We start from the raw sequence: 16,625 nt of genomic DNA, 5'->3' as shown, positions 1-16,625 counted from the left end.
CTGCACCCTCCACAACTAAATTGAAAACAACTTGACATGGAACTGATGGATCCTAGAAAAACAGTTCCCCAATAAAAATCAATCACCTGAATACTCACCATGGAGACTGAAGAGCCTCCTCCACTAGGAGTGAAACCTGAAGTCGAACTCTCTACCTGTGAAAGATGACAAACCCCAGTGGGTCCCAGGATAGAATCCACCAAGTCAGTCCTACAACAGGTCCCCACCATCCCAGCAACTTACTAAGACCTCAAATACTAGTGGCCTCCATAGAACAGCAACACTGTCCAACCACCTCTACCCATAGGGCCACCTGCCACCCCCCACCTAGCATACAGGCAGAGTGTAGGTATTAAACTAAACCCTCTGTACCCTATCATCCCCTGCAGTGTAGAAAGAGAGCTTACACCCTAGCACCCAAAAGCAGAGCCAGGCAATCCGGGGTTAAAAGCTTTAATACCTCACTAATTTATAGAGGAGTTCGAAGTGATGGAAGCAATAGTTTACTATTGTTATGCAAATACTGTTTGTCTTATACCATCAGAAGAATTTTAACATACAGATACTATCATCCCCATTTTACAGATGAGTCAACTAAGGCAAAGAAATGTTAATAGGCCCATGGTTACACACAGTAAGTAGCAAAGAGAGAAGTCAAACTCAGAGTCTGGCTCCCAAGCGTATTCTCTTCAGCATTGTACACACAATCTACAGGAAGAACTAGTGCTCTAACATTCTAACTGACCTGCAACTCCCTGGAAATCAATTTGTAACTAAGAGTCCTAGCAAACAGAACACCAATATCATGATGCCTTCAAAGACAGTTGAACACGCTATTATCAAACTTCAAAAGGAAACCAAACCAACCAGAGTTGCCTTCAGAGCCAATTCGGCTACATTCCCACTACGCTGGGACTCCTTTGCATCTTCTATCTTCTCTCTAATTTCAGGCAGCAGTTCCTTTAGCTCCTCAATTTCTTTTTCATATTCAGTAGGTGAGCCTTCAGCCTCCTTCATCTGCTCATTTAGTACAGCTACAAAGAACAGGCTGAAGTGATCAGTAAGTTACCACAACTGGATCCACTTTTTAACCTTGTCAATAACTGGATCCATCAAGATCGTGAAAACAGCTGGTGCTAACTCACCCATTCTTTTCTCAATGACTTCAATAGATCTGCTGAACTGTGCCACTGCCTCATCATACTGAGAGTTATACCCATAGGCCAAGCCCAGCTGGTAGTGGGTCTCTGCAAGGAGCCGGTCATGGGCTTCCAGATACTGCTCTTGTAGGTTTAGGCAAGCCTGGAACTCCTCCACAGCTTGGACATAATTCTCTAATGAAGAGAAAAACAGCAAGCAAGCGAACAGCAATTAGTATTCTAGTCCAGTACTTTTGAATTTCAGACCATTCTGTGGAACACGCCTGTTTTACATCTCTTTGTAGCATCTCTAGGACCCTTGATTATATTTTAAAAACAACAACAAACTCATAAAAGACTTGATCAGAGTATCATTCAGAGGAGACTGTTCATGGTCCTAGGGACTGCAGGGAACCCAAACCTACAGTCTTTTAAAAGCCAACTGTGCACAATTTATGATCAATCAAGCTTGATGTTAAAGAATTTGAAAAAGATGAGGGGGGGGGAACATTAGGAGAGAAAAATGGAAAATGTATTACCAGATTCAACACTAACTTCTCCGAGTTTAAGATGTGCCTGTGCAGCATAAAGCTGAGCTTCTTTTGTTTCTTGCCTAAAAGGAAAGATGATCAGAAACCTTAAAAGCATTTGTCCAACCCTAATTGGTTTCTATTTTCAGCCACCCAGCTCCCAACCTGAGCCTAGCTAGAATCACCAAGTTTTACCTTTTAAAAATGATCTTTGCTAAATCCAGCATATCCCAGGCAAGCTCTAGGTTCCCAATCTCCTCTTCTTCATTTTCTTGAAGAGACTAAAAATACATTCAAATAATTGGCATTAGAAGTACAAGACAGGCATCTTTAGATTACAAACCTAAATATACCATTCAGTATGGCTTAAAACAACAAAAACCTGATACAGGATTCAAAATTCAGACTTTCTCCCTAAAACCACCTAGACAATGGGTCCCTACAAAGTTTCTACTCCAAGTCATCGCCTTTGTCAGTGATATTTAAAATGAAGTGTTGGGTCCCTGAGAGCAAATGGATCTTTCCATTCTAGGCATGAATAAAGGATCCCCAATCCCTAACCAAGAAATAGCTATCTATAATAATCACACCTATACTAGTAAGCCACAGTCCTACATAAGAAAGCAGACAATGATACAGAACAAGTAATCATTTACCTTGTTTTCAAGAACTGACTCATTGGGTGTTTCTTCAGCCTTGTCATTTTCTTTATCCTCCTCTTCTGAGCCCTCAGTTTCTACAAGCAAAAATTCCTCAGTATTGATAATACTAAGGCTATCTTCTGACTAGTCAGAGATTCCAATAAATATCTGTGAAATAACCTATATTCTGAGGTAGGACAGGCCAGATGCTAAGCCACATCAGTCACATTTGAACTCGATATAAATGTAAGGCCAGTGATTACACTCTAATATTGGGTAATCTTACAGTGTCTATGGTTCAGATCTTCAACAATCAAAAGGCTGAGTGTTTCTCCTAAAAGTCAACCCGCATCTTTCAGATGAAGACAGATTAGCTACTGCCTCTTATTCACCGGCTAGAAGCTCCCATCTACTCAGAAGCAACTGGAGGCATCCTTAAGCCAGTTTCTCTGGTGCCTTTAGATTACTTGTTAGATAATACTAATCACAGACTGAGAAAGTACCAAAAGTTAAAATACTCCAGTCCATTCAGAGCAAGAATGCCCAAGAGACTAGCTTTCCCACAACATATGGAAAGAAAAGCATAGCCCTTACTCTCACCAATGAGCATGCCACAGACTCCAGCCAGCTCGAGCATGTACAGAATTTGAGTGAACAGTACCACCACCAGTTATTTCACTCCAGTACCATGTTAAAATCTGCAGCCATACTGACACCATATTTTACCATATTGACATACACTCACAAGAAAACGGGATTTAAGGACAGGTTGCTAATAAATAGCTCTACACACCAAAGTTCAGAATGTCGTGATTAAAATGGGCTTTTAGGGGTACAATTAACGAATTGGATATAATGTGCCTACCTGTGATCTCTGTCATTAAGCATTTTTAACACAAGCAAAAGAGCTCAAATATTGTCTTTGTCTCCTAACAACCTACCATGAGAATATAAATATGAAAATTAGGCCTAAGAGCCATGAAGTCAGGTTAAAAAGGACTTTTATCAGTCTAGCAATATTGCTTCCGGATGAGAACAGGCACATAAAATTTTTATGTATTATCAAGTAGGACAAACTAAAGTCATCCTCTAAGAGTCAATTATAAGTAGCTAATTAACCTCCATAGTGAACAAGCCCTGTTTTACCAAGTGGCTCACTTCTCTCCTATTGACTATGTAATTTAGTACTTCTGAAATACAAATACCCACCACCACACACCATTATCTTTCCATACCTAAATTTTCAAGTGGTTTGTGTACTTAGTTCCCTTTTGTTAGACTAGCTGTGTGGTTTTATTGACTCTGACGATGAAGTCCATCCTCCAGCAGATATTCAAGTCAGGTGAAGCAGATCTGCGTATTCTTTTAACAGACTCAAAAAACCACTACTTTCTCAATTTGCAGGAGAAATTGACAAAATGGGCATTGTTATTCTAGACACTGTTCTAAATGATCTGGTATCTGTTCCTACTCATACCAGAATGTTAGAAGATGACATTTAATGTGATATAATATCTATTATTTGCAGTTTTACATCAAATTTGTTAAATAGAATTCTTTAGTCTGAGAAAACACTGTTTTTCTTGAGGAATCTGCACCACCTTTATGGAATGGTGGAGAGGGAGGGAGCTAGGTTAATGAGAAAGCCATTACTTTAAACAACACTTTGTAACCTGATAACCTGTACCAGGTATTAATGGAAATGCCCTGTTGTCCATGAGAGCTGTTAAAATATTTTCCAAGCTTCTTTAAAATTGGACTCTTTGTGGTATGCCTATTATTATCCTTCAGAGAAATGAGACACTGTTTTATACTATTTCTCTGATCTTATAGCCTCTTCAGAACAATATGGGTACAGAGCAGTGCAAACCACAAGAATGACACTTAATGGCAAAGTAAAAGCAATCTGCTGATTCTGTTTTCTAGCACTCCCACAGGATAAAGTCAGGTAACCAAGACAGATTGACCAGGAGAGCTTATCTGAGCATGACTGAGCTTTCTGCTTACACTATTAAAATTTTGTTCACTTACCAATCATATCTAGCCTAACAATTAGAAAGAAAGACCAATGATCTTTATCAGGGATATGGACAGTCCAAGCGGTGGTAGGAAATAGGGTTTTAAGAGAGAACCACTGACAAGATTTCTGCAGGCTAGTCTTGCCACGTGAATTCCTGATATGAGGTAAATAAAGGAAAGAAGGATAAAAGTTGCTTTTCTCAGTGTGAGATTCATTGGAAAGAACAATACATTCAAGTCAGATCTAGCGTTTGGAAACAAAAGTAATGTATGTGGGAGAGCACTAACAATGAATGTTACTTGTGATCCAATTGAATAGGTTTTGAACAAACTGGAGAAATATGACATCTCTACTGTAGCTTATGATTTTGAGTCCAACTTAAGAGAGCCAGCAGAGCTTTTTACTATTCTTGCTCACTATCAATAAAGAACAAGACATGGGAGTTTTTTTTTTAATTAAGTTGAGGAATTCAGTTGTGTGCTTTTTCCATAAAGAATTTCTAAAGCCCATCAGCAGCCCAATGGTGCTACCATGTAGCCAATTCACTTTCGTTTACCACGCCTGTGCTGGCTGGAGTGCAGGGACCTGCACATAGGTAGAAGGAAGTTTACCAGAATGAGCTGAAATACTGATAATGAGTCTTTGAAAATCTAAAACTTTCGGGAACTCTTGAAGTAGTCTGTCAATTATATCAAGTAATAATGATTAACTGGTATATACCTGTGGTTATTAATACCAACGTTAGATAAATCTTTAGACAGTAGAATCCTCAAATGACAGTACAACTCAATTCAGACGTGCCAATTATGTAATTACTAATTAGAGGCTTATATATCTTGATGAAATTGAATCACAGTTAAGGCTAAATACTTTACAAAGAAAGCATCCACACTTTATGTTTTAAGTACCAAAAATTTCAGTTTAGCAGCCAAAGCAAGCATGAAATGAGGGGAGAAAGCAGCAAGAGGGCTAATGGTTAAGCTTTTTAATTTTTTGGAGGAGGCTAATTTAACTAATATGAATAAGCCTCTAAATACTTCCTGCAGACTAAAATTAAAAAATCACCAGAATTCTTTCACTCTGGTGATACAACATTCAAGGGCTAACTGTCTTCATTTAAATGGCATGCCTGCTTAAAGTGTACCAATTCAGTGGATTCTACTGCTCTTATCCTGCTTCCTAAAGCAGAGAAAAAGGAACTGTGTGAACAGTAAAAACAATCCAGAGGCATGCAAGTGAACATCCATTCAGCATTCTCTGCCAGCCTAGCCCACTGTTTCCCTACCTCCCCCCCCCCCCCAATCCATCTTTACTGGCTAGTTTGGTACAGCAAGTTACTGAGAGCTAGCCAAGTCTCAGAAATCAGAGGCCTATTCTGCAGTTAGTAAAAGCATTAGTTTATAAGCCAGCTAAAGACGACTTGCTTTTGATTTAACTTGCTCAACTTATCAGAACCTTCTTAAACTAGCCCCATTTTCATTAGCCCTTTCCTAATCCAAAGGCAGACGGAAAATCCTGAATGGAAGGCTGACTTTTACCCAGGATTAGTGAGTCAAATCCAGAATGTACTCCACCCACTGCAGCTCTTGCATATCCCGGTTACCTTCACCCTCTTTCATCTGTTCTTCTCTCTCTTGTGTTTCTTCATTAGCAGCTATCTTAGCTTTGTCTTCATGGGATTTCTCAGTAGCCCCCTGGGCTACCTTGGTCTCAACCCCATCTCCAGCTGCCCCAGACTCTTCTACGGACAGCTTAGTCTCCTCCTGATTAGGAACCAACTCTGCCCTGACCTTCTCCTCTAGTCCTGAGCAATCTTTTGTTTCTGCCAAACCTTCTGCATTAGTCTCTGGTTCAATAGGAGTCTGATCTCCTGCAGCTAAGAGTCCATTCACTGCATCATCTTTAGGGAGAAATGTGGCCTCCTGCCCGGGCTTCTCAGAGACTTCTGACCCAGCTTTTGCAGCTGAGGCCTCTGCAGCCTCCGGTGTCACCTCTGGTGACTCTTCAGCAGGAGGCACTTCTTGCCCTACCAGCTGCTCAAGAACAGCTTTTCCTGGCTCGTTTTCAGAGGCAGCTACCTGCTCCTTTGGCTCATCCCCACCCACATCCACTGGACTGACTGTTGGATCTATAGGCTCTGCTTCTACCTCCACTGCAGTGCCCTGCTTTTCTAGAGTCACAACAGACCGCTCTTCTGAAGCTTCTTTTGACTCCTCCTCTATGCTCACAATTACTTCTCCCTGCTTCTCCTGGCCTCCTTTTTCTCTGTACTCTTCTTGGATGTCAGTTGCAGAAATCGATTTTCCCTCCTCAGCATCTGGTGCTTCTTGCTCTGGCTTCCCAGAAGCAGCCTCAGCTTCATTCAGTTCTTCTGGTGCTGCTGCTCCTTTTGCCTCTTCAGTGGTTTCAGTTAACTGATCTGGGGTTGATTCAACTTTTTCCTCTGCCTCTGCAGGCTCACTTATATCCATATCTTCTCTTCCACCCTTCTCCATTTCAGTCTCCTGTTCTTTATCAATTTCAGGCTTTACCAGAGACTTGTCGTCTGGTTTTTTTGCTTCTTCTTTTTCTCCCATGGCGTCATAAACCTGTTCTCTCAACTCTTCCCTTGCTTCCTCTACATGGTTAAAGAACATGAAGCATAAACATGTCTTCGAGTTTAATGATAAAAGCATAAATGGAAACTAAAAATACATTCCTTTTAAACCCTCAAATAGCCTGGTTTAAGTTTTAGCAGATGGCCTATAAATTATCTGCCCCTTTGAGAAAAGCAAAGGGATAAGTCCCAGCTAGCAAAGCAACTTATAGCGAAAGAAACCCAAGCTCCTTAAATTAGGTATTGTTTTACTTGAGCATTCTGATTATCAGTTAGGTAGAGATGCCAAGCTTAATATTCTCCAAACATTATAGACCTCCATCTGATATGTAAAATTCTAGAAGCCAAACTCAGCTTAGAAATTTAATTTTCTTATACACAAAAAATGTAAAAGGACTCTGTTAGCATTGCTATTAAAATAACTGAGCTGCAAAGACTTAAAACTTTGCATCAGAAATATGTTTAGGGTTACTGTAATATTTACAACATCAATTTAAACAACAGATTTATTTGGGAAATTATCCTTTCACAAAAGCCTGCAGTCAATTTTACTAATCAGCTACCTCCACTGCAGTCTCCACCAGATGTACGTATCACCCAAGCATCTTAGAGTGACCGTACAGGATAAGAAGAGCCCTATTTCCATCACTTGTACACAAGAAATATACGTCGCATCTCTTGAATGCCACATGCAACTCCACATACCATCTATGTTATCATTATTTTCTACCAGAGATTCTTCTTCTGTTTTTTCTCCTTCCTCCTCTTCTACATGCACACCTTCCAGGGCATTTCCCAACACACCATTCTCCATTCTAGGAGAACAAAAGGAAACAGTACCAAAGGTATGATGGCTAGAACCTAACAATTTTTGAAAGACAGAAATTTTAGTCTTATTATAAACGCAACAGAAGGGTACGCAAATGCAGAGAATATAAAACTGTAAGTACTCCTGCAAAACTTCTAATATAAATTAAGGCTGTGAGAGCAGTTAAGGAAATAAGCAAACCCTTCAGATGACTCATCAAAAGAACAAGATCACTAGAGATTTCCTTTAAGTAGGGCCATTATCTCCCAAACTTCACATCCACTCACATTTCCCTAATTGGCCAAACACATTCTGGCAAGGTTTTCATGAAATCATCAGAATGCTCTACAAAACTGGAAAACTTACCAGAACTCAGATTAAATAGATCGCGGATAATTTGCTGGTTTTGTGTAACCTCAATGTATTTTATTCTGGTTATTAATAAATTTTGGTGAAAAACACAACTTCCCAACAGTTAAGACTACTTATGAGTCTTATTTACTAGACATTCTCACTTTCTAGTGCTTTCAAATTGTCCTTCATTCAGTCCTTGCTAAGGATGAATATTTTAGACTAGCTGAGGGTGCTTTTTAAAGGTTCTCTCTCTACACTGGACTCTGCTAAATTATTGACTGTTCACTAATGGAAAGGTCTGTTTCTAATAACCCCAAATTCAAAACAAAAACTATGTATATAACTTTACTCTTTGCATCAGTGCCTTTCAAAACTTCCATCAATATTTCATGCTCGTTTTAAATAGACCATTATCGTGATACAAAACATCATACTTATAAACTGCAGCTTGAAAGACATACCTTGCCAACTCCAGAAGTGATTTCCCATAGAAAAAGAAAGCTTCTCCACACTCATTAGCTGTCTCTCCATACTTCTTACCTCTACAAAGAGAATAAACATTTAAGATCTGAATTAACATCTAGCCTAAAACATTTATTTCTAGTTCTTTAGTTATAAAATGACATTTCTCCAGTAACACATCCTTCTAAGAAACCAATACTCTCCTCTCCGTCTTGCTTTCTAATCAATATCAAAAGGACATTGACCTGAGAAACAATGCATGAATACTGCCTGTTCTTCATCTATATGTTGTATATTCTAAATGACATAGATTTGCTAGTTACCATATATAATGTAAGAGCCAAACTACATTAACAGGTACGTCTTCCGCTACAAGATGGGTGTCTATGTGTGCCAGAATAGTTAGAGGACCTTTGGCTGAGACCTAAAGGATGAGTAAGGTCCATGGAAAGGCATCATGACACAGTGAAGAGCATGGTCTCTGGAGCCAGAATGCCTCGGATCAAATCCCACCTCTAACCTTTAACCAGCTGTATAGCCTTAGTCAAGTTAACTCACAGTGCCTCAGTTTTCTCATCTGCAAAATGGAAATGTTAAGAACTGCTCAAAGAGCTACTGCAGGAGTTAATGTATATAAAAGCATTTAAAACAATGCTTAGAAATACAGATATCACTATATATGTTTTAGCTATTAATATCTAGACAGGGAAGAGGGAAGGTGAAAAATCACACAAGTGTGATCAAAGGGAAAGAGGAGGTACTTTAAGTAAAGTAAGGAGACTGCTTTTCATGGCATAAAGGATTGGCAGAAGTCATGCAAAGTCAGGTCAACTACCAGCCTGAGAGTCTAGTGAGAGTAACTAAAGAAACAAAGCAGGAAGTATTATGATGAAGACCATGTTTAAGGGTAATCTACTAGATTAGAATACTGCATCCCCAATTTTCCTCCTAAATTCCTTTAATGGCTGGAAAGTAAAAATACCAATCGCTTCAGGAATCTAGAGGAAGCTAAGTGTGTTTCTTTGTGCTTAATATTACTTAGATTTTTAACATTTTACATTGTAAGATAACCATAAAATTTTATACAAAATACCTAAATACCTAGCATTAGATAAAATGTGGGCTCTACCCCAGCACACCACTGAATACCAGTTCTTCAGACATGGGTAGTGACAAATGAAGAGGCCAGAGGCTAACCAGGAATCAGATAAGTTTACTGCAGATGAGGCTGGCCAGGAATCAGATGCATCCAGGAATAAGATTCTGTTCTAGATGTTGGAAAGGGAAGTGAGAGGTTGGAAAAAGAATGGACTGCTATGACCTGACTGACTGAATAGAAGGAATGAAGAAGGCTTTTAATCACAATGAGCCTCAAACCTGAAACCCAGCTTTACTATAAGCTTTTCTTTTATAAGGAAAATTTCTTCAATACAACTGTATATAATCCAATCAACCAATTAAGAAACATAACTAACTTCAGTTGCTATTGGTAAAAGTTATCTTAGAGGAAACTAGCTCAAACCAACTCATAGGCTGAAAGGCTATTACTTGAATATTTAATTTACACTTTTTCGCTCTGAAAGTACAGTGGTACATTCAAGTCTTTGACTAAAATAAATCAATTTTGAGGCACTAAAGCCAACCTGTTTCCCCAAGATATAGATATTATATATATGGTAACCTGGTGGTAACTACCAACTTCCTAAACTTCCTAGCAGTTACAACATAACAAAGATACTAAGAATCTATGAAAAATACTGTGCCAATAATAATATTAGTGATAGGGTAACCAATCATGGCTTGCTTGGGATTGAGGCATTTCCCCCGACATAGTACTTCCAGTGCTGAAACTAGAAAACTTCCAGAACAAACCAGGACAAGTTGGTCACCCTAATGAGTGATGACCAGAAAACAAATTACGTTACTCGGAAAAATCAAAGGCTCAAATTGCTCTATAAAACCTACATACTCGTACATATGTAAGTTTTAGTTATAGAAATAAACTTGTACATGAAAAATAATCATCTTTTTAAACTCTTGCACTTTAGTCCTTTTCCCCAAAACACAACTTTTTATGATTCAAATTTATTAGGAACATATATCACATCATGGCAAAACACAGTACTTACAAAAGACTAGCTGCTTCCTGGAATGCATTGACAGCTGCTGGAATATCCCCCATCACCAGATGTTTCTGTCCTAAACCCAATAGTTTCTTAGCTTCACTATCCACATCCAAACTGGAAGAAAAAGATTTTTTTCAAGTGTCAAATTTTTTTAAGTCAACATTTTTTGAATACCTGCTACATTTAAACCATAATTTCTTTAAGCCTGTGAACTACACTGGCAAGGCTTAGCTAACTCACATTTATCACTACAAAAGCAAAAGAAATCTCAAAGGCAACATTTTCAAAGCTTGACTAGAATATTTTCTCTTAAAAGTTTATCTGCTCACAAAGCCTATATTGTATGTTACTATAAATAGTTGCTAATTAAGCAACAAATAAAAATAATTATAAAAGAACCGTAGGGGCCGGCCCGGTAGCTCAGGTGGTTGGAACTCTGTGCCCCTAACTCCGAAGGCTGCTTGTTCGATTCCCACATGGGCCAGTGGGCTCTCAACCACAAGGTTGCTGGTTCAATTCCTCGAGTCCCGCAAGGGAAGGTGGGCTCCGCCCCCTGCAACTAAGATTGAACATGGCACCTTGAGCTGAGTTGCCGCTGAGCTCCTGGATGGCTTGGTTGGAGCGCGGGCTCTCAACCACAAGGTTGCCAGTTCGATTCCTCGAGTCCCGCAAGGGATGGTGGGCAGCACCCCCTGCAACTAAAATTGAACACGGCACCTTGAGCTGAGTTGCCGCTGAGCTCCTGGATGGCTTACTTGGTTGGAGCGCGTCCTCTCAACTACAAGGTTGCCGGTTGGACTCCCGCAAGGGATCATGGGCTGCGCCCCCTGCAACTAACAACAGTAACTGGACCTGGAGCTGAGCTGCACCCTCCACAACTAAGACTGAAAGGACAACAACTTGACTTGGAAAAAAGTCCTGGAAGTACACACTGTTCCCCAATAAAGTCCTGTTCCCCTTCCCCAATAAAAACTTAAAAAAGAAAAAAAAAAAGAACCATAAATTCATACAGCAAGTTGTACTAGCTAAAAGAAAACTTAAATCAAGAAACATTTAGGCAAACAGGACAAAAGGCAGTGATTTAAAGATCAAGACAATGTGGTAATAGCATAAATAAAAGCAAAAAGATCAAATGGAACAGAATACAAAAAGATTCACTGTGGCCAACTGAAATTCTGACAAGGTCCTAAGCCAAAATTAACGTAAACAGATTATAGACTTTCTAAATCTAAGATTTTAAAACTTGTAGAATATTGAAGAAAATCTTGATTAACTTTTAAGTTTAGCAAATACCTCTTAAATATGACAGAAAAGCACAAACTATAAAAAGGGGGACCAATAACCTACACAGACTATTAAAATAAAAAAGGCAACACACAGACTTGGAAGAAATATTTGCAAAACTGATCTGACAAAGAATTTGTATCTTAAATATATAAAGAACTTACGACTCAGTAAGAAATAACCCAATAAAAATGGGCAACCGATATGAACAGACACTTACCTAAGATATGCAAATAGTAAAAATAAGCAAATGAAAAGATGTTCATGTAGAGCAAATGGAACTCTTTGCTGATAGGAATGTAAAATGGTACAATCACTTTAGAAAACAGTTTGGGAGTTTCTTAAAGTTAGGTATGTACCTACCATATATGACATCCAGGCATTTCAAGGATTTAATTCGAGAGATGAAAATATATGCCCATACTAAAACTTACAAATATTCATAGCAGCATTATTTTTAATAGGCTTAAACTGGATTCCAAATGGATAAACAAATTGTGATATACTACACTATAAAATACCAACAAAAAAGGAATCAACTATTGATACACGTGATAACACGGATGAATCTCAAACTAATTATGCTGAATCAAAGCTGCTATATTAAAAAATAAACACAGTATGATTCTACATAGATAAAATTGTACCAAATGCACTCTTCTACCATGGCAGAAAGCAGATTAGTGGTTGCCTGGAAAAGGAATGAAGTAGAAAGGAGCGTAAGGAAACCTTGAGGTGATGACTGTCGTTGTCTTGTGATAATGGTTTACAGGTATATACATATTAAAAAACTCATCAAATTATTCACTTTAAATATGTAGTTTATTGTTGTCAATTACACCTTTATAAAATCGTAAAAAATATTAAGAAAAAAATCTGGGAGGAAGGGCAAGAATCAGTGATGTCTAAGTTCCATTAATAGAAGTCAAGTTATTTGCAAAGGTAAATCTTTTTTTAATTTACTTTTAATTGACATTCCATTTACCAATATTTTGGCACCTAAAATTGCTGGGCAGAGTTCAAGGCATTGTGGACTTAACAAGAGTGGTATGTGAAGGGCTCACTGACAATGTAAAATTGAAGCAGAGAACTGAAGAAAGTGAGGAAGCAAATATAACATACAAATATACAAATATAGGGGAAGAACACTGAAGAGCACAGACAACAAGTGTGAAGTTCTAATAGGAGCTTGCTTGAAGTATTCGAGAAACAAAACTTTTGTGGTTAGAGTAAGCTAGGGGAAGACTATAGAATATAAACGAGGGAGGGGAAGGGAGACAGCAGCATCATTTGAGTAGAACCTATATGAAGAGACTATAAGACAAAGCAGTAATAGAAGGAGAAGACTGTTAGTAAGAATCTATGCTAAGACTCAGGAAATAGTAGAAATGGTTAGATTCTGAATGTACTTATTTTGGAATTTACTAATGTCCTAGATAATAAGACCAGGTCTTATATTAATTTTTGTTCCAAGATGCATTAGGGCTTATTTTCAGGAGATGTCTTATTTTTTCATGTACAACAATCTACATTTACTCATGTACAACAATCTACATTTATTCAAATAGTCATGTCGTCTTCTTCTGGAACATCATCTCTCTCCAAACCCCGAATTTTGGCTTGAAGTTCTTGTGACTCCATTTCCTATAGAACCATTGGCCCCAATTTCTCAAATCCAGCAATAGAACTCTCCTTAAATGAGCACTTCTTGTCCACGTAGCCTGCTTGTAGTGCATTGGCAACACAGCTCTGTGATTTTATCCCATGAATTCTTCACCCAAGTCACAACCTCTTGCACACTAGGCTTCCTAGTTTCCACGCTGATTTCTCTCTGTTCTATTTTCAATGTAGTCATTGATTTCCATGCGCAAATAGTCCTTAAATGGCTTGTTTATTGCAACATCAAGAGTCTGGAGATAGGCAGTCATTCCTGCGGGAATCATTATTTGATCTATTCTCTCTGCAAGGAAGTTCTTCACGTCTTTAGCGTGATGAGTGCTGGCTGAATCCCAGACTAGCAGACCTCTTTGGCCACCTCGCAAAACAAGTGGCAGCATTAAATCGACCCACTTCCTTATAACTGCTTGTGTGCACCAGGCTCTTTCGGTTTCAAGAACATAAACGCCTGGAACACGTTCAACCTTATCTTTCTTTCCCTTAGTGATGATTAGAGGTGGGGCTTTCTGTCCATTCAGACGAATTGCTAAAATACAGGTAACACATGCACTTTCATAACCAGTGGAGGGAATGTAGATTGACGAGGCACCGCTCTGATCAATTGTCCTTTGAGATCCTTGGCCCATAAACAATGCACTTTCACCCATAGCAATCATGTTGGAGAGCTGGTATTTAGAAAAGTCGATGCCATCAACAAAGGACTTGAATGCAAGTGCACGTTTCATAACTTCAGTATCTTCCAGCTTGAACAGTGTTATCGATCTTAGAGACAGTTCATATCGCTGAAGGAAGCCATCCAGCCAGTGTTGTAATGCTTTGTCTTCTGGAGATATTTCTAACTGTGGTGCCATTGCAAGGGCAAATGCTTGAATATCAGCCCTACGAACCACCAAAGCCTTTGCTCTCCTGTCAGCAATCCATTCACAGATGATGTCTTCCAGCCCAGGAAATAATGGTTGCCGACCTGATCCATATTTGTGCTTCTTAGCATTTCCCTTTGTCCACCTGTTGACTGAGGTTATCGTACTCTGCGCACCGTTTTCAGACCATTTGGAGATCTACCTTCTTCTCTTTCATAAGATTCTTGCCCTGGGAGTCCCCCACAATTCCTTTCTTGTACTTGACGGAATAGCTCTTTCTTTTTGGACTTACCTCGCGTGGGGGTCAAAATATTATTCCCTTTAAATTACCATTAAATCAAGTGTTAATTGAAGATTTACGAGACAGGAGTGGCAACAAAAATGATGACAGTTAAGAATGATGGTGCACACAAAAGCGATGAAAAATTGCAGGCACCAAAATTCAGAAAACAATTCTTTATTCCATACCAGTGTATTAAGTACGTCCGTTACAACACACGATGTATTGAATTATGAAGATTCATATTAGACACAGTCAAGTCCATTCATTATCAAGCGCACATGTTATTCGTGCGTGTGTCTGTACTCCAACTGGTCATTCGGCAATAAGTCTCGAGTTCATCTGTTTACATAGGCATTTACCTCTTGTCCAAAGGCGCCCGCTTAGGTATTTACAAATAATTATAAATTATATTATCATTTAAGTATTAATGTCAATATTATTTATTTTATAATTCAATATGTCCGCCATGTGTTACAATGGATGTACTAAATGCATCCATCTGGCTGACGATCTTAACTGGGGCTTATGTTTGGGGTAGGGCTTATATTACAAGCATTCTTAAAAAATCATGCTAGGGCTTATTTTCTGGTTAGGTCTTATTTTCAGGGAAATACGATAGTACACCAGTAATCATTTACTCTCTTTTGTACTCTGAATAGATGTTCTACTCACGAATGATGATGTACACCCAGGAGCTTAACAACATTATTCACAATAGCCAAAAGGTGGAACCAACTCAAGTATCCATCGAAAGATGAATGAATAAACAAAATGTGGCATATACATACCATGGGATAATATTCAGCCTTAAAAAGGAAATTCTGACAGACGCTACCACATGAACAAACCTTGAGGACTTTATATTAAGTGAAGTCTGTCACAAAAAAAAGACAAATGATTCATGATTCCACTTATATGAGGTACCTAGAATAGTCAAATTCAGAGACCAAAAGTAGAATGGTGGTTACCAGGGGCTGGGGGAAGAGGACAACGGGGACCTGTTGTTTAGTGGGTACAGTTTCAGTTGGGATGAAAATGAGACTCGTTCCACAACAATGTGAATGTACTCAACATTACTAAACTACACACTTAAAAATGGTTATGATGGTAAATTTTATGTTAAGTGCATTTTACTTTTTTTTTTTTTAATCACCACCAATTTCATCAGAAGATTCTTGAAATATTGGGATGCTATCAAGCTCACAGTGGTCAATATTACTTCCAAACACTTAATTTTCATTTGAAAGTTCAACTTCTATCACTGGTAACAGATATTCTCAGTTGTTTCCCTTAAAGTGACAAGCTCATTTTACTCAACTTAGAGAAAATGTCTGCCAATACCCAAGTCTCAATGAGTTTGATTGCCATTCTTCCAAGTAGATCCAAAATTCCATGAAAAATTCAATGCTTAATTCAGTTACACAAGTGCTTTTCCTAAAGACAACCATTGTACAAACTTCTGGATACAGAAGTAGTACCCACACACGCTTCCCATTTTGACTCAGATTATACAGCCATGTAGTGAAGGACTAAGAATAAACTTAATAAGCTTATAGCACTTTATTACAAATATTCCTAAGTGAAATTGGAAGTATTTCACATCAGGAACATTCCAAAGTCAAACAGGTAGCAAAATACAAAAGAACTACTTGTACTGTTTGGTGCCACTGCTTTGACTTACGTTAAGGGACCAGCAGATTTATCCACCACTGCTTTTGTACCATTAGTGCCAATCTCAACATAGTGAAAAACGGCTATTGTCAGAAAGCAAGAAATAACAAGTGGTGGTAAGGATGTGAAGAAAGGAGAATCTTTGTATACTGTTGGTAGGAATGTAAATTGGTG

At 38.6% G+C, this 16,625-nt stretch overlaps 1 protein-coding gene across 2 annotated transcripts in view; it reads right to left on the bottom strand.

The window, feature by feature from the left end:
* The window catches only part of NASP (nuclear autoantigenic sperm protein), a 30,444-nt gene that overhangs the window by 2,605 nt on the left and 11,214 nt on the right, over window positions 1-16,625 (bottom strand). The window contains exons 3-12 of one of the 2 annotated variants that reach the window (XM_019749401.3): window positions 10,680-10,790; window positions 8,550-8,630; window positions 7,632-7,741; window positions 5,934-6,947; window positions 2,326-2,405; window positions 1,865-1,950; window positions 1,679-1,752; window positions 1,146-1,334; window positions 868-1,034; window positions 99-155 (exon numbers count right to left, since the gene is read on the bottom strand). In XM_019749401.3, coding sequence (XP_019604960.2) covers window positions 99-155; window positions 868-1,034; window positions 1,146-1,334; window positions 1,679-1,752; window positions 1,865-1,950; window positions 2,326-2,405; window positions 5,934-6,947; window positions 7,632-7,741; window positions 8,550-8,630; window positions 10,680-10,790 — 1,969 coding nt within the window. The remainder of the gene's footprint in view (window positions 1-98; window positions 156-867; window positions 1,035-1,145; window positions 1,335-1,678; window positions 1,753-1,864; window positions 1,951-2,325; window positions 2,406-5,933; window positions 6,948-7,631; window positions 7,742-8,549; window positions 8,631-10,679; window positions 10,791-16,625) is intronic. The other variant, XM_019749402.2, reaches the window with a different exon arrangement.

Source organism: Rhinolophus sinicus, chromosome 14 (assembly GCF_057876585.1).
Source record: "Rhinolophus sinicus isolate RSI-liver-muscle chromosome 14, RSI-T2T, whole genome shotgun sequence".
In the NCBI taxonomy this organism is placed as follows: Eukaryota; Metazoa; Chordata; class Mammalia; order Chiroptera; family Rhinolophidae; genus Rhinolophus; species Rhinolophus sinicus.
This window is presented reverse-complemented; position numbering and strand designations above follow the sequence as displayed.